Source organism: Mchenga conophoros, linkage group LG22, assembly GCF_057382185.1.
Source record: "Mchenga conophoros isolate Kocher_MC1m ecotype Shallow Benthic linkage group LG22, M_conophoros_male_GT1.1, whole genome shotgun sequence".
NCBI lineage: Eukaryota > Metazoa > Chordata > Actinopteri > Cichliformes > Cichlidae > Mchenga > Mchenga conophoros.
Genome location: NC_140546.1, coordinates 7,585,995 through 7,606,065, shown reverse-complemented (window position 1 = coordinate 7,606,065; position 20,071 = coordinate 7,585,995). Strand labels below are relative to the sequence as shown.

The 20,071-nt window shown below is 39.6% G+C and overlaps 3 protein-coding genes across 4 annotated transcripts; 1 reads left to right on the top strand and 2 right to left on the bottom strand.

The window, feature by feature from the left end:
* Positions 1–6,609: 6,609 nt before the first annotated feature.
* On the bottom strand, positions 6,610–10,889 carry psmb8a (proteasome 20S subunit beta 8A). The gene is made up of 6 exons (XM_085263093.1): positions 10,611–10,889; positions 10,248–10,389; positions 9,807–9,918; positions 8,507–8,636; positions 7,420–7,624; positions 6,610–7,231 (listed from the first exon to the last, which is right to left on the bottom strand). The coding sequence occupies exons 1-6, from the start codon at positions 10,758–10,760 to the stop codon at positions 7,143–7,145; spliced, it is 828 nt and encodes a 275-aa protein (XP_085119219.1). The 5' UTR covers positions 10,761–10,889; the 3' UTR covers positions 6,610–7,142.
* Positions 10,890–11,658: 769 nt separating this feature from the next.
* Positions 11,659–15,273, bottom strand: psmb13a (proteasome 20S subunit beta 13a). The gene is made up of 8 exons (XM_085263092.1): positions 15,115–15,273; positions 14,772–14,859; positions 13,793–13,890; positions 13,246–13,386; positions 13,013–13,128; positions 12,719–12,777; positions 12,272–12,423; positions 11,659–11,991 (listed from the first exon to the last, which is right to left on the bottom strand). Exons 1-8 carry the CDS (start codon positions 15,174–15,176, stop codon positions 11,880–11,882), a joined length of 828 nt encoding a protein of 275 aa, XP_085119218.1. The 5' UTR covers positions 15,177–15,273; the 3' UTR covers positions 11,659–11,879.
* On the top strand, positions 14,813–19,323 carry psmb12 (proteasome 20S subunit beta 12). Of its 2 annotated transcripts, XM_085263100.1 has the most exons (7): positions 14,813–14,874; positions 15,080–15,319; positions 15,769–15,839; positions 16,441–16,572; positions 16,778–16,907; positions 16,991–17,135; positions 18,671–19,323. In XM_085263100.1, exons 2-7 carry the CDS (start codon positions 15,272–15,274, stop codon positions 18,796–18,798), a joined length of 654 nt encoding a protein of 217 aa, XP_085119226.1. In that variant the 5' UTR covers positions 14,813–14,874; positions 15,080–15,271; the 3' UTR covers positions 18,799–19,323. The 2 variants fall into 2 exon arrangements, with proteins under 2 accessions (XP_085119226.1, XP_085119225.1); XM_085263099.1 differs by lacking the exon at positions 14,813–14,874 and having other exon boundaries at positions 14,902–15,319.
* Positions 19,324–20,071: the final 748 nt, after the last annotated feature.

The window sequence follows — 20,071 nt, the reverse complement described above, 5'->3', positions numbered from 1 at the left end:
TTGGCTAAGGCGTTATTCTTCAGGACCCTCAGGAGTGCAGTCGCTGCTGTCCCCTCTTGATCATAGCTGTGGTGTTTGTTTTCCAGGATAGGTCACCACTCGGGTACAGGCCCAGGAACTTGAAGTCAGAGACCCTCTCCGATCTGTTCTTCCTGTATGCGAACTGGTGGGGATCGAATGATGTGGGTTCTGACCAGTTTCTCGAGACACTTCAAAATGACTGGAGTAAGAGCCACTGGCCAGAAATCATTTAGGCACTGGCTGGTAGTTTTCTTTGGAATGGGGATTATGGTAGAGGACTTCAGGCAGGGTGGAATGGTGGCCTATGTTAAGGACAGATTGAATATTTTAGTAAAGACCCCTGCGAGCTGTTTTTTCCTTTAGCACCCTACCAGAGACGCCGTCGGGACCTGCTGCTTTCTTGGGGTTTACTACCCTTGTGGTGGCTGTAGCTCAGGTGGCAGAGCAGGTCAGCCGCTAACCAGAAGCTCGGTGGTTCGAGCCCAGGCTGCATGCCAAATATCCTTGGGCAAGATACTAACCCCACGTTGCTCTCTGATGCATCCATCGGAGTATGAATGTTAGATACTTAGCACTTAGTGAATGGGTGTGATTGATTGTGTGAATTAATTAGTTGTGTAAAGCGCTTTGAGTGCTCAGATAGAGTAGAAAAGTGCTATATAAGAACAAGTCCATTTACCTTAGTACGCACTTCACATCATGCTCCTCAACAGTGACGATGTGGCTGATGTTGGCTGGTGGATGTGTTGTAGCCTCTTCTGGTGTTTTCTGTTTGAAGCAGGCACAGAAGCAGTTCAACTTCTCTACGAGTGTAGCATCACCATCCACAGCATTTGTTCTGGGTTAGTAGTTGGTGATGTTATGGACTCCCCTCCAGACCTGCCTTGAGTTATAACTACGGAGGTGGTCCTCAATTTTGTTTTTGGAGTCTAGCTTAGCCCGTGTGATGCCGTTTTTTTAAGGTTTTCCCTAGCTGCACTGTACAGTTCTACGTCTACAGACCTATAGGCAGCGTTTCTTTCCTTCAGCAGGGTCTTGACCTCTCTTGTCATCCAGAGTTTTTGATTGGCATACACGCAGATATGTTTTTCAATAGTGACAGTGTCTGTGCAATGCTTCATGTAGGAGAATACAGATGTAGTGTACTCCTCCAGGTACTGAGATTGAAATATGCTCCAGTCTGTTATCTTAAAACAGTCCTGTAGTTTTTCTGAGACAACTTCAGGCCAAGTTTTCACCGTTTTAAAAATGGGGGAGGTTTCTTTTCCTGAGGGGGGTGTGAGCTGGCAGCATACACAGGGATATGTGAAGCTATATACAGTGCCGTGATCCAAACCGCTGACAATAACTTCCAGTGGAAGAAAAAAGGTCTGCATTTACCGGAACTCTGTCTCTGACAAGTCTATTATCTACCAGCTGTAGCTTCAGCTCATTCATTTTATTCACAACAGACCTGGCATTTGTGAGAAAAAGGCTGGGGAGCAAAGTTTTGTGTGGTTTTTTTCCCAGGTGCTGGTCCTGCTGCCTCGCTTCTGCTTTCTGTCCTCCTCCTCCTCTTTCCTGGAATTGTGAACCACGGAGAGCGGGTGTTCTCACTGGAGCCTATCCCAGCTGTCATAGGCCGAGAGGCGGGGTACACCCTGGACAGGTCGCCAGTCTGTCGCAGGGCTAACACAAAGAGACAGACATCTATTCGCACTCATATTCACACCTATGGGCAATTTAGATTTTTCAATTAACCTATCCCCACTACCTGCATGTCTTTGGACTGTGGGAGGAAGCCGGAGTACCCGGGGAGAGCCCACGCAAACACGGGGAGAACATGCAAACTCCACACAGAAAGATCCTGGCCTGATGGTGGAATTAAACTCAGGACCTTCTTGCTGTGAGACAACAGTGCTGCCCCCCTTTACAGTGGTATTTAATGTAAATGATGTCATAGTAATTATTTATGAGATATTGCATATCTCAATGCCACCATGCATTGTGTACAATATCTGTTAGTGGAGTCTAAAAATAATAATATGAAACTTACTCTAAATACATAAATGTGCATTTGCTTACAAATGTATAAGACTATAGATCACAGGTGTCAAACTCCAGGCCTCGAGGGCCGGTGTCCTGCAGGTTTTAGATGTGTCCTTGATCCATCACAGCTGATTCAAATGGCTAAATGACCTCCTCAACATGTCTTGAAGTTCTCCAGAGGCCTGGTAATGAACTCATCATGTGATTCAGGTGTGTTGACCCAGGGGGAGATCTAAAATCTGCAGGACACCGGCCCTCAAGGCCTGGAGTTCGACACCCCTGCTATAGATTAAAGAGGAGGTACCGACGGGCAGATAAAGGGGACCTCTTTATTTTGTGATGAACTTACATTTCAACTGTAAAACACACAAATTTGACATGAACCGTGATGCATCGGTTTTGATATTAACGAGTCAGAGGAGGGATAACAAGAATATTTTCATGGATGGAAACTATTTAGACATTATGCAAGATATCGACCACTGTTAAAGGTAGTTAATGGTAAAATATCCACGGCAAGACTAGTTTGCTAATGCAAGCTTAAATACATTTTTCAAAAAAACAAAAACAAAACCCCCCCACCACATTACGCCCCTCTACAACCTCTATTCTCTTTGCAGTGGCAGTGCACGAGTCTTCAGGTATTGCCTGGGCTGAATTGCCAATTGGTGAGGTGTGGATACAGGCATGCCTGGGCCAGGCTTCCGGGAGGCACACCAGCTTTTGTCTTTATGTCGTGCCAACTCTTTTAGCTAACTTATGTTTTATTTAAATTGCACAATATCTTTTGGTGTCTCCTCATTTATGGTGCAGCTTTTTGAACACACTATTATGCAAACTATTACAGATAACAACTTAGAAGTGTTGTCTGTTTTTTCTCTATCTAATACTTAGTATATGGAAAAGCCGGGAAATGGGATTAACTATGCACATTCTGCCTAGAACCGCTTTATATTGTTAGGTAGGATTTGTAAAGATTTGTGTCAGTGTGGCATCAAATTTTGACAGAAATTACAATACCACTGCCTTCTGAGATCAGCAGCCTGCCCCAGCTTCTGAAATGAGCTATATTGTGATGATGGAAAGAGGTCGTCTCTCAGAAGAATTAAACCGGCTAACAGTTGTCTCTGGGCATTGAGGAGTGGCCAACATCTGCTAAATGAAGCTAGACCATAACACTTCCCTGTTTCAGTTATAGCAGGGGCTAACAGTAGCCTGGCTAACAACAGAACACAGATTTCACACAAATAGTTATTCTCTTTGTATGCTCACACTACGACAGAAACAACACATAACAGGGTTAAGCTAGCGTTGTAAACCATAAACTTATAAAAGTTTAATAACTAGATTTACTCATCACTCCTACAAAGATGAATATATTCAGGTCTATATGTATAGATCAAATAGAGCTACATGATCTGAATTTTCTTTCATTCAGATACAACCAACAAGAAGGGCTCGTTTAATAACCATAAACACAATTTATTTATGGTAATCAAGCACTTTTATATCTTAGTAATCAAAGAAGTCCCTTAGTTGACTTTTTTGAGTGTGGTTTGTCTCCAAACCATATAACATAGCTAATCTCACTACCACCTTGTAAATCTTCCTTTTCACTTTTGCTGCTATTCGTCTGTCACATATCACCCCTGAAACTCGTCTCCACCTTGCTTGCACTTTCCTCTTCAGCTCTTTGGTGCACTATGGCTATGATGCAAAGTGAAAAGTCTGTCATTCCAGATGACATATCTGTGGAGAGAGGGTAGTGGGCTTTTTAACCAGATTATTTAACACATTCTAGTAGCGTGAGAGGAAGCCTGAGGAATGGAGAAGGACACTTTTATTCAGTAACTGTCCTCCATGCATCCTTTTGCTCCTTTCTTCAAACGATCCGCACAGAGACTAACCTGTGTGGATTTCTTACTTAGCTCACCTGCAATTATTCTTTGTTTTCTACCATTGCACACTATTAATTAAACCTTCCAAACCTTTTAACGTTGTCCAGCTATTGAGTCAGTGAGACAGTTGCGCTGAAATCTGTCTGACAATTAATGACACTGCAGCAATCAGGTTTTGCTGGTCCTTCAAAGCTAATTTCTTCAAGTTAGCTTTGAAGTTTTTAAGCTTTCAAAACTTTTTTAAAACAGTCCTGTAACTCAAATAAATTAAGTTTATGTAACATTTTTTTCCCATTTGATTTAGGTCAACTTATTATTTTTAATCAACTTCAACTATTAAGTACCAGTTACTTTAAAAAAACATCTAATTTCATTGTACTTTTTTACTTATTTCAATTTTCTGGCAGTCATCTATGGAAGATTTTTATTTCTGGGGTCAGTTTGACCCCCAGAAATAAAAGATGTTAGTCTTTAGTCTGATTTAACAGCTGATTCAGATTTTGAGGAAAGACAATGGAGTAAAAGTCTTTCATAAGTTGTTCACAGGTTGCACTAAAATTATGCACAATGATGCTTTGGGTTTTTTGGGGTTGCTTTTATTTCTTCTCAACTTGACTTAAAAATAATATTTTGGATTTTGCTTTTACATTTAACAAATCTACATCAACTGCGAGCTTTAAAAGCAGTTTTATTTACCTTTTAAATTTAAAACATTTTATTTCTTCGGATAAGCCTTATCAGATAAGGCTTCACTAGTGATCCCTGCACTACATCTAGTACTACAATTATCTGAAGGGACCTGAGGAGTACAGTAGTCTGGAAGCTGGTAAACTGTTGTCCAACTTAGCATTTGATATTCTTTTCAAAATTATTTATTTTAATAAATAAACATGAATATTGTATATATCCAAAAAATACTATATATCGGTGAAGATAGACAGGAAAGTGGGAAAAGAGAGAGGGGTGAAGACATGCAGCAAAGGGGCCACAGATTGGACTCGAACCCACTGCGCTCCGGCTGGACAGTCACCTGCTCACCTGCTGTTTGGTGTGATTTGTGTTTGCTGGTTGGTCTACCCTTTTCAGTTATAACATCTTCAGTTCTTCTGGGAAGGCTTTCCAAAAGGTTTAGAAGTGTGTTTATGGGAATTCTGGACCTTTCATGGTCCAGTGTTTTGAGTTTTGGGGGTGTTTAGGGGTTTTCTAGTTTTCTCATTTGGAATTTTGATAAGCTTGTATTATGATTTTTTAAATTCTGTATTGTTATTTAGCCTTCTGGTACTGGGGTTATGTTTACTTTCCTGGTACTTATGAGCTTGTGTTAGTTGTTAGGTTTGTTTATTCCTTTTGCATTTTCATTCTGTTCCTTCTCTACTGTCTCTGCGTTTGTCTTCCGCCTTTGTCAAGCTCGAGTGTCTTAGTCTGTGTTTCATTGTTAGTTATTTCCTGTCATATTTTGATAGTCTTTTGTCTCATGTGCTTTGGGCTACTTCCCCAGTCTCATTCTGTGATTAGTTTCAGCTGTCCTCCCACCTGTTGCCTGTTCCTTCATAATTCTCTGTGTATACAGAGAATCAGTCTTCTGTCTCAGTCTTCCATTGCCCTGTGTCATGTTCTGCCTCAAGCTGTGCACTCTGTGGTTCTTCATTAGTGCCTAGTTATTTAGTTCCCAGTTTCTGCCTAATCTGAGTTTTTGTATTTCGTTCCCTGAAGTTCAGCAATACAGTTTTGCATCCTGTTTTCCGAGTCCTGCATTTGGGCCCAACTCTACCTGCCACATGGTGACATGACTTTTCTTTCAGAAGTGGATTTGTGAAGTCAGACACTGATGTTGGATGAGAATTTAATTCAGTTAAATTTTAGTGCAGTGGTCGCATGCTTTACATCACTGCACCAACACTTTGCATTGCATTTGGTGATGTAAGGGTTATATGCAGCCATAGAAACCAATTCCATTAAGCTCTCCATGCACTGTTCCTAAGCTAATCTGAAGGCCACATGATGCTTGATGGTATTTTGTTGTTGATTCTGCAGAAAGTTGGTGACCTCTGCACAGTATGCACCTCAGTATCTACTGACCTCACTACCACTTTGTGGCTGAGTTGCTGTCGTTCCCAATCACATTCACTTTGTCATAATGCCACTAACAGTTAATGTGGAAAATTTAGTTGTGAGTAAATTTCATGATTGGACTTGTTGCACAGGTCACATGCTATCACAGCACCGCATTGGAATTTACTGAGCTCCAGAGAGCGACTCTTTCTTCACAAATGTTTGCTGAAGCAGTCTGCATGTATAGTTGCTTGATTTTATCCACCTGTGTCCATGGAAATGATTGGAACACCTGAATTCAATCATTTTAATGATTGAATTCAGGTGTTTTGGGCTATACAGTGAAGCCATTTAAGTTATGTTACTTTATTTGCAGTAATGTGGCAAAAAAAAAAAAAAAGGTTTTTATATATTCATGAAAGTCATGTGATCAGTTGCTAGCATTCTGTGACCTTTACAGGTCATATGCAAGAAACCATGTAAATATTTTCAAACCCTCAACAATATACCTGATAATTGTTTATTTGATTATCAGTGCCTCACTAGGTAAAAATCTGTGAGGCTGAGATCTGCATGGGAACACATGACATCACAGATGCTCCCACAACAGTTTGGTCCATATTTTTTATGTGGAGAAAATAAGAAGGTCTGTTACAAATTATACAATAAAGCTTGTGTTGAACTACAAAGCAAAATGTCAACATTACATTGAAATTGTGATGTAATAATGAATTTTTCACAGTAAACAAGAACAGACTTCACAACTGTGATGTTATTTATATTTTACAACAGTGATCTGTTGACATATTTTAGCATTTGATAAAAAAAAAAACTGCTTTTAAAAACGCTAATTTCTTCATTTTCAGTGGCCTACAACTCAATACTAAGTTTGTATCGGACACTTTAATGAAACATAACTTGATGGAGTATTTGTTGGCTCTCTAATGTATTTGTTTTCCTTAATAATCTATTTTAATTTGGTGTTGTTCAGCATAAAATGTACTCTAAACCATGTTAGTTGCAGAGTAACAGTGTCGACATATTTGATTTTAAAATATAAAAAACAATAACCAATAATCACAATGGACACATGTCACTGGATCACATTCAGTGTTGAGTTTAAACTGGGCTTGGGGCTAACACTCAGTCCTTTTCTTTCCTGTAGCGATGTAGCAGCTCGGAAACGTCCTGCTTACACACTTTTATCCAGCCGTCCTCCTGCATGTGGTACACTGTAAGAACACACACGGCACACAGGTGAACATATGTATACACACACATTCCCACATATGTAAACATAAACACGAATATTTCTTTTACCATTTTCAAATATTCACAAGTAGACCATATAAATAACTGCAAGATATGCTCCCACTTAAAACTAAAGTAAATGTTAGAGAGTGTTTCAGAGCATACTCACTGTTTACCCATCCACCAGAGTAGGCGTCCCTGTGTGTAGCGTGAGAAATGGCCCGACAGCCGAGGTCATACGCCTCTTCTACTGTCAGGTCCTCCTTGTAACCGCTGTCCATCACGCCATAGGCGTAGCTGTTCCCAGAGCCGGTGGAAAACATACGGCCGGACAGACGTGTCCCATTTTCATCCACATAGTACAAACCAGGACCCTGCAGAGCAAAGTCATGTGATCTGTACGATTTGCAATATTTAATTTAGTGGACACAGTTCTTTGCACATTTTTTTAACATTACCCTGTTGAATTTGTAAGTTTGCTTACTTACAAAGAAATCACATTTCTCATTTTAAGGAAACAACCCTTGTCCGGTTTCCTCAACATTTTTTTAGAACACACTGGATTTCATACTGAGATATTTCAGATGTTTGGTTAATAACTGTTAGGAAACCACATTGTCAGTGGCCCGACAGCCGAGGTCACACTGGTTTATTGCTTGAGTTAGTTGCCTTTTTTTGCTTTAATGATTAGTATTATTGCAGGGCCTTTACATTACAATATAAAGTGCCCCGTAGGGAAATTACTCCTCTGCATTCAACCCATTCACCCATTGATGCAGTGGGCAGCCACCAATGTATCTTCCGGGGAGCAGTGTGTAGGGACGGTACCTTGCTCAGGGGTACCTCAGGGTAGACGTTCAGTGGATTCGAATCCCCAACCTTCCGATCATGGGGCAACCACTCTACCTACTGAGCTAGCACTGCCCCGTTGTGTTGTGAATTGGCCCCATATAAATTAAATTAAATTAACTAAAATTGAATTGAATGATTGATCACTTTAAATGGCTTAGTAAACAAACCAAAAAAAAATAAGATTCTTTTGAAAATGGTCAGGGACAAGGACTCACTGACAATGAGTGAAAAGGCAGCCAATGTAGAAAAAAGAAAAAAGCGATCAGAACTATTGCTCAAGACCACTTTAAACAATTACAAGAAAGTCTGGCTCATTTCACTGGGTGTTGTACTTGTATAACTATGCACGTGACAAATAAAGAATCTTGAATCTTCACTCAGGTTAGGTTCTGAGTGGTTCTTACCTCTTTGTCCCATCCACAGATCATGCTCCCCACTGAAAGCCCCATGCCTCTGTAACCCAGCATCATGTTACATAACAGCTTAGAGGCTGCAGCCACTGAGATTCGTTGATTGTTCCTCAGCCTGTACAGCCTGGAATCAAATAAAATAAACAATATACCAATCAATTCATGAGCAAAATAGTTAAAAAATTAACCAACACTGTAGGTAGCTCAGATTAACCATAAATTGTAGTCTGTTAAATACTTTAAACCCTAACCCTGCTTTTACAAGATGCTGAGAGCTATTCTATTTAGGTGGAAATATTTTATCCATTTTTACTAAAAGAAAAAAATCTATGATATAGCCTAACACAGTAATATAAATCTGGATAAAGCTTTTTATCCCCTCTAGGAAATACCACCTTATTGTTATTGAGAGGTCTGCATGTCCCCATCGTCCCAGGAGCTACATGTTATTTGACATGGGGCAATTTGTCTGTGATTTTACATGGACACTTCATGGCTGAGTTTCTGTCATTCCCAATCACTTCCACTTTATTATAAAACGCCTAATAGCTGATTGTGGAACATTTAGTAATTTCAGACTGGACTTGTTACACAGGTGGCATCCTATCACGGTGCCATGCTGGACTTCACTGTGATAGTGAGACAGATCCATTCTTTCACAAATGTTTGTTGCGGTCTGCATCCCTAGGTGCTGGATTGTATACACCTGTGGCCATGGAAGTGACTGGAAAACCTGAATTCAATTATTTTTAATGGGTGAGAGAATTCTTTCAACAACACAGTGTATCTTGAAAACTCGAGTAAAGAAAAGAGCTGAGCTACCAACTGATCACCTGGTGATGATTTGGTAGCTCAGCTCTTTCAGTTGGAGTGGAAGATGCTGGACAGACTTGGACAGAGATGTGCAGTGAGAGTGTGCTGAGAGTGCCAGTTATCTGGGCAAAAATTACTTATTGGTGCCTAATTATTAAGTTACTAATTATCATCATCAAGTCAGAAGGCATGACATTTGGGATCCATGTATACATTTTTGAATTTCTGTATTTATATTAACATGTTATATATACATATAAAGGTTTAAATGGATCTCAGTGAATGATTCTTTTATAACAGTCTGGATTACCACCATACTTCATTGTTTGAGGGGAACAATCTTGCTTGACAATAACAAATATGTGTAATGTTTTTGTCACTGATATTTTGGTGTATAATGGCAAACAAATTGAATTTTCAGGACAAATTATTGGGTGTAATGACATTGAGACGGGGCACACATGGAGTGTGTGAGACAGACCTGCATTCTTTGGCCAGGAGTCTCTCCCAGTACATGCAGTCTGCAGCACTGCCCGACATGGTGCCCAGCAGGTACGGGTTGATCTCTATGACCTTGTTGTAATAGGTGGATGCTGCAGACATGCGACACATTTGAGAAGAGAAGACAAGTAGTGACCAAGAATACAAACTGTAGCATGTAAACGTCATGAAGTAGCCATTTATTCTATTACTTTTTTAGTTTGTGTCAAATTTCAAAACGTTGCATCCTTTTGAGAGCTTTGTTCTTGGGCTGATAGAAATATTTTGACAGGGTATGGTATATTAATATGTGCTGGGTAATCTAAAATATTAACTGACAGAAAGCACAGAACAGAGTTTTTTTCAGTACCTCAACCTACACTTTTTTTTATAATTTTTTCCAAATTTGTCAGAGATGACTTAATAAAATATGCATATTTACATATATAACGGCCAGATGAAGCCCTGGAGTCCACAGCCACGATCACTCCATGCTTAAACTTAAAGGCCAGGGTGGTCGTACCATGGTCCATTTCAATACGCACGCCCTCATCACTGTTGCAGGACTTCAGAAACCCTGAAGGCTGAAATGAAACCAAAAAGAATTTGTAATATTATCGTATTCAAACGAGAAAAATAAGAGCGTTTCTAACAACTTTAAAGGTCGTGACGGTTGAGAAGGAAGCAAAGAAGTAATGCACGCTGAGAACAAGAGACGCATGAAATAACTTGAACCTCGCCGCGTCTGACGCTTATCAGGTTATTTTCAGTATTTTAATGTCGTGCCGTAAGTGGTGATACTCACGTCTGCACCGAGAGGTACCGCGAATTCTTGGCATTTTGTCCCAAAATTGTAGTGGTTGGTTCGGTCGACGACATGAGCCTGCCTCGATGGAAGAATCTGCGCGCGAAGTTCCGAATAAGACTTAAAGCCGCTTACGTCAAAAAGTGCCATTATGTGTTAAAGTAGATATGAAATATATTCTGTGCGCTGGAGGTGTCAAGTTTTCCAAAATGACGACGGCGACTCACTGACGAGGATCATTTCCTTGAACGGGACAATGAATTCGAAAGCGAAAGGAATTTAAGAATGATTTGAACGACTGCAGCTTTTTGTTTATAGCTTCAAAATAAATACAAAAAAAAATTTAACAGCGCAACTTTTATAGAGAGATATAAAAAAACACTGGTTGATCAAAATAAAACAAAGTAAAAAATATTCAGCTTTAAAAAGTTGCCTCGAAACATCAAAGCCAATAGAAGAGCGCTCTAAGTTGATCGTCTTCAGTTTCTAGGCAGAAATGTAGTACGTAGGTTGTGGGAACCATAATGGGTTAATCATACAACACGCAGCAGAGATGTGAGTATTCAAAGTGGCAAGGTGTTCTTACAATACCAATCCAAGTAACCTGAACTGGGTGTTGTTTAAGGGTTTAACATATCAAGGTGCAGAGTTGCATACACACGCACGCACACACACACACACACACATATATATATATATATATATATATATATATATATACATATGTCTCACAGCAAGACAGTGCTGTGTTCAAATCTCTCTGTCTGAAGCATGTTCTCCATTTGTCTGTGTGGGTCACACTAGAGTACTGTGCTTCTTGCCACAATTCAAAAATGTGTGGGTTCGGTTCATTTATGATTATTAACATAGGAATGAATGGTTTTCCATCTCTCAGTACGTTGGCTTTGCCAGAGACTGGCTCATTCCAGCTATTATAGTGTGTCCCCCTAAGACAGCTGGGATAATCTGCCCCTTTACATCCTGAAAGCTAAATTTGATGAGTAGAAGAAGAAGAATGCAAAAGACAAACAGCAACAATTGTCATGAGTTTGCAAATATGATTTTATTTAGAGCTTTTTAATCGTTACTCTATAGTATATAAACGTATGATGCAGATATAGCACTATCAGTGTGTACTACTGCAGGACCCTGCAGTATTACAGCTGTAAATTATTTCACGTCATGATAAACAGAAGCTATGATGTTTATGAAATGTTTCAGTACGTCTATTTTAAATAGAAGTAATGATGTGTTGTTGTGTGTTGTAGCTCAGGCCATCTCCATCTGCTGCACAGTCTCTTTCACAACCTCCAGCTTTAAAGGGACAACTTTGTCTGTCAGGATCGGAGTTGTGCCTGGACGATATCTGTATTTCATTGTCCTAGGACAGACACAGATACATGGATCAAACATTTTAATTGACTTCTTTTTAAATAAGTAATAATGGTTGGTTATTTCATTCCTATGAACACATATTTTGAAAAATGTTGTACAGTGTGTTTGATTAAGATTTTGTAAATGTAAATCATAAGGAAATGTAAGCAAAGTAGCATATACATTTTTGGTTTGCATCTTAAATTTCTAAAACAGTATGTAGAGAAAGTTATTTGTGACATGAGGGAAATGCTGATGTCAAAATAAAGTCCTACTGACACGTGTACCTGTTGTCTTTGTACTGGGACTCCTGGTAGGGTCTGATGTAGTCCACTCCTTGCTTGGTGATGACACAGATGTCGATGTTGTTGCCTGAGCCGAGGTCGTTCATGATGCCAGATTTAATAGCAGCTCGCACCAGCTCCTTCGCCGGCTCCAGCTGAGAGAAACAGAAATCAGATGGAAAGCACACAGAAGCATTTTGTCTGTTATTAAATTCAGCTGTTGCAGGTCCGATTTCTACACTTTCTGTTTTTCTATTTGTTGACAGAAACAACCATTTATTTGCATAATGACAAACCTCTGAATAAATGGTTGGGGAATTTTTTTATTCTTACAGTCCACAATTAAATTATTCAATTATAGATGAAGGAAACTAAGTAAAGTAAGTTTGTGATCAGGTTTAAATAAGGAAATATAATTTCACTGTACATACTGCATTTTCTGTCAATTACCTCTAAGTCAGGTTTGAATCCATCTTCTAAAATCCCAAGAGCAGCCAGATCCCCAGATCCTGCATGAACACAAAGTAAAGTCAGCTAAACACAAACTTTATGTAGTCTGAGTGTGAATTAAATGCTGCAATGATGTATAATGTCATCAATATTTGTTAACAGAGTCATAATTGCTGACATTTATATGTAAAGTAGAGCATGTTTTAACAAATGAACAGAGAGCAAGACCAAGAATCCATGGATAAGAAAACATTGTGCACTAATATCGCCACTAAAAGCAGTTATGCCACATACCCATTGAAAGGTAAGGAACCTTGTTTACACTCCCGTACGGCCCCACAGTGTACAAGTGGTTTCCAGTGCAATCCACTCCCCCCAGAATAAGACTGGCACCAATTTGACCGTGATACCTGAGTGTGAGACCAAATATGATTGACTTAGACCACAGACATTACCACTGCTTTAAAATATTAACTAATGATCCAAACATCTCTGGATACATGTACCTGTATGTGTGAATCACTCACCTGTAAAGCATATCCTGCAGTATGTTGACGGCCATGACGACTCGAGGGTTCCTCCCACTGTTCAGAGAGTAGATGGTGAGGTTGGAAGACAGAAGGTCTGTGGTCTTTTCTGTATCTGCTGCCGTACCTGCTCCACAACAACTAGAGAGAGAGAGGGAGAGCAGGTAATGAGAAAAAGTTAAAGAAACTTTCAATTCAGAGAAACGTTAAAGGAATAGAAAGGAAAGTAGAGCAATAATGCTTTTCTAGACTCAACATTTTTGTTTCAACGAACACAGAATAAAAAAGAATACAAATTTCTCCCAGGGCCTGAAAATCTCAAATTGCATTGCCTTCGCTCATGATGCTTCTGTAATCAGAAGCATGCTCGTGACCCTTGGATTATGTAGGAAATCTTTTAAACTGAAGTGAAGGAGGCAGTTATTGCTTCAATGTGCTGTGTGTGAAAAACGACTACACTTAACTCAAAAAGAGCAGCATTAATACTGAACATCACATAATGATAATTGTGGGAGTATGTAAAGTATTTTACTGTTATGAAACTTACTATATATTTGGAGAGATGTAATGGATTTTAGCACACATCTTGTCGGCCACCACTTCACCAGAAGTAGCTCTGGTATCTGCTCCCAGCACCACCCCATCCTTCAGAAACACATGTACACTGGGGTATCAGCAACATATTTTGTTATTCAGCTTGTGGGGATAGGTTAATTGGATAATCTAAATTGCCACTAGGTGTGAATGTGCGAGTGAATGTGAGTGTGAATGGTTGTCTGTCCCTGTGTGTTAGCCCTGCGACAGACTGGCGACCTGTCCAGGGTGTACCCCGCCTCTCGCCCTATGACAGCTGGGATAGGCTCCAGCGCCCCCCACGACCCTGAAAAGGATAAGCGGAAGCGAATGGATGGATGGATGGTTATATTTATATGCCAGAAAAGCTTCCATTGACAGCTCATAGGAATAAATGATATAAATGCTCCATTAACATTTATCACAGTTGATCCATTGGAGCTGCAAAGACACCCACAGTCTATGATAGCAAAAAAAGAATGTGTATAAATATAAATAAATTTCATTATTGAATATATGTTTTCTCTTGATAGGAATTATAGGCTATGTCTATGGCCTTATTCTTCATGGAGGATCAGCCCTCATGGTGTCCACAGTTACACACCTGTCACTGTAGGTACATAGAGGGAACATATATGTTGATAGTTTCAATCACTCAAAGTTACGGATAAAACTGAACATCAAATTAATAATTACTTTTTTGCAACATCACTCATTAGATGACATCTGCAGGTTGCACAGGTCCTGAGTGTGGTGATATGGAGAATGTGTACACACAGCTGCAGCAGCAAGCAAGATAAACTTTGATTTAAAAAAAATTGTTTCAACATATTTCTTTGAAAAAAGTTGCGATGATGAAAATGAATTTGTCATGTTGTTTAAAAATACTGTAAAATCAATGTTTTTATCGATTTTATTTTTTCGTTCTTCTATCAGAGCAGTGTAATACTCACCTTGAACACCACTCCTGCGATGGTGGTGCCTGTTTTCATAGGTTTGGGAGGCTGTCCTCCATCAAAGAGACCCTCTAATGCAGCGTTTCTATAGAGGAGAGAGGTGAGGGGGTGCAGGCAGGTGGTTTGTTTGTGTGTAAGACAACTAATCAGTGCATACGTAGTGTAATAACAGTTATACACGGATCTTTGCATTGTCTCACTCATTAATCTGATATAAAAGCAGGAAAAGTTAGTTTCGTTTTTGATCTGGATAAAAGTTCGGTCTAACCGACGGTTTAATTTGATTTCTGTCGTCACTGATTCAGTCTGCAGCTCTGAGAACATTAAAAGAAGCTCTTACCTCCCCGCGTTGTCGAAGTTAAAGCCAGGTGCGGGAGTTTCGAAGATATTTGATAGCGCCATTGTGGAGGTGAGTGCGGCTCCTCTGCGCGTCTCGGTGCGCCTGAGGTCGCTGTTCTGAGCGTCAGCTCTTCCTCTCTTTCGATCCTGGAGTGAAAATGGAGAAACACTGCACGGACTCACGAGTCAAAGGAGTCAGCACTGGGGTAAGTAAACCTGCACCAGGTGACGAGTGTTTTATCTGTTTATGAAACACAGAAGTTATCGTTTGTAAAATAAGAGGTGTAAACATCTAGCCGATGTCGTGTTTTAACAGGTGATGCGTTTACCTGAACACGAACCTAAAACAAAGTGAAACCACATCCAGCTGATGGTTCATAATCAGTAAAAGTTATTTTGTGAGCTCTGAACGAGTTTTTATTTTTCAAGTTTCTAAAAAAGCAAATGATCAGCTTTGCTTTCGTTTTCAATGAGCAGTCGAAATCCTTTCTTAGGACTCTAAATCCCACAATTCATAGCGTGGTTCAGTCTTCATGAATGAACAGAAAACTATGAGAAATGTTTGCCTGTGATTCTGGGATATATTTATCTTGTGTTGGTTTTCATACTTATTCTATGGTGAAACCTTACCATCAGTCCCTCTCTCCTCCCTCAGACCACCATCCTGGCTGCTATTTTTGATGGAGGGGTCGTTATCGGGTCAGACTCCAGGGCTTCAATGGGAGGGTGAGGAAGCTACCTTTATTGTTATCCTTTAATATAACAGAGAGACTGCTAAGTAACCTTTTTAATGAGGCAAAGAGACAGAAAGATGGCCATGATCATACATAGTGAATTGCAATATTTCATTTAAAACACAGATTAAACATTTCTTACTGAAATCTCAGAATTTTGCGCCTTTTTCGACTGTAATGACTTCAGGAACAAACTAAGAGTCACTGAGATCTTGTGGTTAGGCATGCTTCTCCTCTGTTATTTAAAGAATTATTTGAAAAAATATGTTTAAAGCACAACATATCAACTGCTCAAACAATATATCATTGTACAACTGTATAGTGACAATAAAGGCATTCTATTCTATTCTAATCTAAAAAACTCACAATAATCAAAAACATTGTGTCACTCAGCGATCTATCGCCTAATTTTAACAATCAAAATTCCTGCCATACGTGACTAATCATTAGGACGTTACCAAATAAACCAAAATCTAATCATGCAAGAAACCATCACAAAAAAGAATAAAAAATCAGTAGAAAATTATCTCTTCTTTTAATCTTTCATTTAAATGTGTATGTGGCTCACACGTTCATTCTCACTTCTTCTCCAGAGAGTATGTTTCATCTAAGACCATCAACAAGGTGATTCAGGTCCACGACCGGATCTTCTGCTGCATGGCCGGTTCACTCGCAGACGCTCAGGCTGTCATCAAGACAGCAAAGTTCCACCTGTCCTTCCACAGGTATGACTTTCAGGCGTCTGCAAAGAAAAATCATGTACAACACACACAGAAGTATGTTTTATTAATCCTACTGCATCATTTTTAAACTGTTTTTTACTCCTCCAACACTCTTCTTCTCTCATACATAATGTAGTTGATTATTCACCTACACAAATTTAAAATAAATAAAGTTAGGCTCTGTGTCCTCCTCTGTGACGTCCTGCAGTGTCCAGATGGAGAGTCCTCCTCAGGTGATCGCAGCAGCATCCGTGTTGAAGGATTTGTGCTACAAAAACAAAGACGAGCTGCAGGCCGGCTTCCTGACAGCAGGCTGGGACAAGAAGAATGGACCACAGGTAAGAGATCTCTGTGAAGCTATAAACAGTGATGATGACAGTGAGTCCACTCTGCTGTGTGTAACTGCACCTTCTCTCTTCAGGTGTACGTGGTGTCTCTGGGCGGGATGTTGATCAGTCAGCAGGTTACTATTGGCGGCTCAGGCAGCACATATATATATGGTTATGTTGACGCTAAATACAAACCCAACATGACCAAAGAGGAATGCCTGCAGTTTGCCACTAACGGTATGAATTATTTTTTATTAATGCATGTTTACACACTTTAGTTAACTGATTTTTTACAATGTTCACATGAAAATGTACACAATGGCTTTACATAAAATTATGATTTATCTATGAAAATTAAGAAATATGAAACATGATGGTCTTGATACATGCTCAATCATCCAGGTAAGTAAATCCCCAAAAGTTGATTCTGTTCATCTGGACGTAGCGTTTTGTGGGAGAAATGTTTCGTCACTCATCCAAGTGACTTCTTCCTGTCCTTGAACGTGGAGTCAAGGAGGCCATTTACGTGAAAAGGGAAGACCATCTCTGAATCGAGGAGGGGGCCTAAGGGTACATCTTTCACCATCTCACAATGTTGTGATTGCAGCCATTCCCCAACTCTCTGTGACTGGGACTCATGGCCATTAATCAGTGAGCTTTGATCAATGGTTGTTGATCAATGGTCATGAGAATTTGCATATTAATGATCAACAAACTGACCTCCCTGCCCATTGTTTCTTCAGTGGTGCTAGTTTCAGTCATTATAAACAATACATTTATATAAGGTTGGGGAAACCTGCAGTCAGCTGAGACTGAAGAAGTCACTTGGATGAGTGACGAAACGTTTCTCCCACTGAAAACTCTACGTCCAGATGAACAGAATCAACTTTTGGGGATGCAACATGATGATTTTCCAAGTGATGTTCTGAGACCAGCAACATATTACCTCTGGGACAAAAAGTGCCACAGCCAATCAGAGTCATTAGCAAAAGAACAACATACAGAGAGCTGTGCTGATGATGCAAACACTAAGTAGCATACACCAGTGTGCAGCTACAGCTTTATCACTGTGATGTACTTCCCTCTTTTATTAATGCTGGTGGAGCTTAGAGTAGTGACATGCTACATGATTTCACTACATTAAAAAGTCACTGTCACATTGTCTTTCTACTATTAGGGATCCTCTGGGAATTATCTGTCTCAGCCTCAGCAAATCAATCACCAATCAGTCAAACAATCAGTGACAACCGCTCCGAAACATTATTTCACATTTGAACTAATATTATCTATAAGCTATGCACTTTTCCAATACAACCTACAGAATTATAAGAGCCATTTATTAATTCAGCACATATTTACATGATAATCCCAGGATTATCTAATAAATGTGACTCTCAGGACAACAACCACTTGGAAAAATCAGGATGTCAGAATTCACACTTAGAGATGCAATAAGAGATAATAATTTGACTCAAGGTTTCAACAACATCTTCTCGATCTTTAGTATGAAAAGTTTGCTCAAGTATCAGTGAGATGACACCATTATTGTCATATGGCATAATTATGCAAGCTGAACCTGAAATGTGTGGATGTCATGGAAGGAGCTCGTTTCTAAAAATACTTAAACGAGTTAAACAGTTGTTGTTGATGTAAAAATTATTGTTCGTGGCTGGTTTATAAACTGTGTCTCTTCTTGTTCAGCTTAACTGTTTTTTTCCTTCTTTCTTTTCTCCTCCTCTGCCTCTCTCTGCTTCATCCCTCCCTGCTCACAGCTCTTGCCCTGGCCATGGGCAGAGACAACGTCAGCGGGGGTGTCGCTCACCTGGTGGTGATAACCGAAAAGGGGGTGGAGCATGTGGTTGTACCTGGTGACAAACTGCCCAAGTTCCATGATGAGTGACTTGCTTCCTTCCTCCTGCCATCAAACCACCAATGAAATCGCAGAGTAGTTGTTTCAAAGCTGGACTTGTTTAACCCGTTTGGTCTGTTTAGGATCAGGATGTAACAAAGTCAGACACACAAAATACAAGTTAACATTCTGCTAAACAAAACCTGTGAACCACAAAAACACTGCTGTAAAAACTGAGTCTTCTTATGAAATCACAAGCAGGCTCATTTATACAGAATTCATCTGTCTGTTCTGTTTTGTGACCAAATTACATGTTTTTGTGTTTTTATGTCAAAAAATGAAAATTAAAAAAATTACATTTTCCAAAGCTTTTGTTTTACCTTTTAGACAAATTAAAGGGAATTCAAATAAAGTGTATCAGTACAGTGATGGCGAACAGCTTCAGTGCTCCTTGGTTGAATTACACCAAGTGCTTAAACTCTGTTGCAGGAATGGAGCACTTTTCCTCTAAAGGATTTTTGTCTAGTTAGATGTTTGATGATGATATGATTAAATAAATAACATGAACACAATCGAGTTCTTGGGATATGATTCACATCATTTTTATTTTCAGTCAATTGTTCGGTAGCAGCAGAGTTGCGTAGTGGTTAGCACTGCTGCACAGCAAGGTTATGGTTTGAATCCACCATCAAGCCTGCATGCATGTTTTCCCCATATTTGTGTGGGTATTCTGGCTTCCTCCCACAGTCCAAACACATGCAGTTAGTGGGGTTAGGATAATTGGGTCTAAATTGCCCATAGGTGTGAACATGAATGGTTGTCTGTGTGACAGACTCTCTGTGGGATAGCCTTCCGCCTATCCCACAGAGGATGGATGGACATCAGTAGATTGCGGTCTGATCAAGTACATTACATTATTAGTTCTCTATATTTCATATAAGTTTTGGTTTGTAAACTTTTTAGTGACATCCTTCTAATAGATTTAAAAGCAGATGTCACCTTACTATTCAGCTGTTGAACACAATCCAGCTGTTATTAAGTGTGAAGCCATCAGTGTCCTAACAAAATAAAAGTCACAAAAATCCACAGGACTCTCCTTCTGTCAGAAATAGCTGGGTGTGCTTGCTTTTTATACAGGCCACAGAACGTGAGTTATTGCTAATTGTATGAAAGCATGTGTACTTTGTGTGTTATATTTTCCTTTAATTTGTCATGTATTTACATTTTGTGTAATGTGAATAATGTTATTATTGCCAGGCTTTATTTTCTGTCCTCTTTAACTGAACACTTATAGATGTATTCATTATGTACAGTGAAGCTCAGC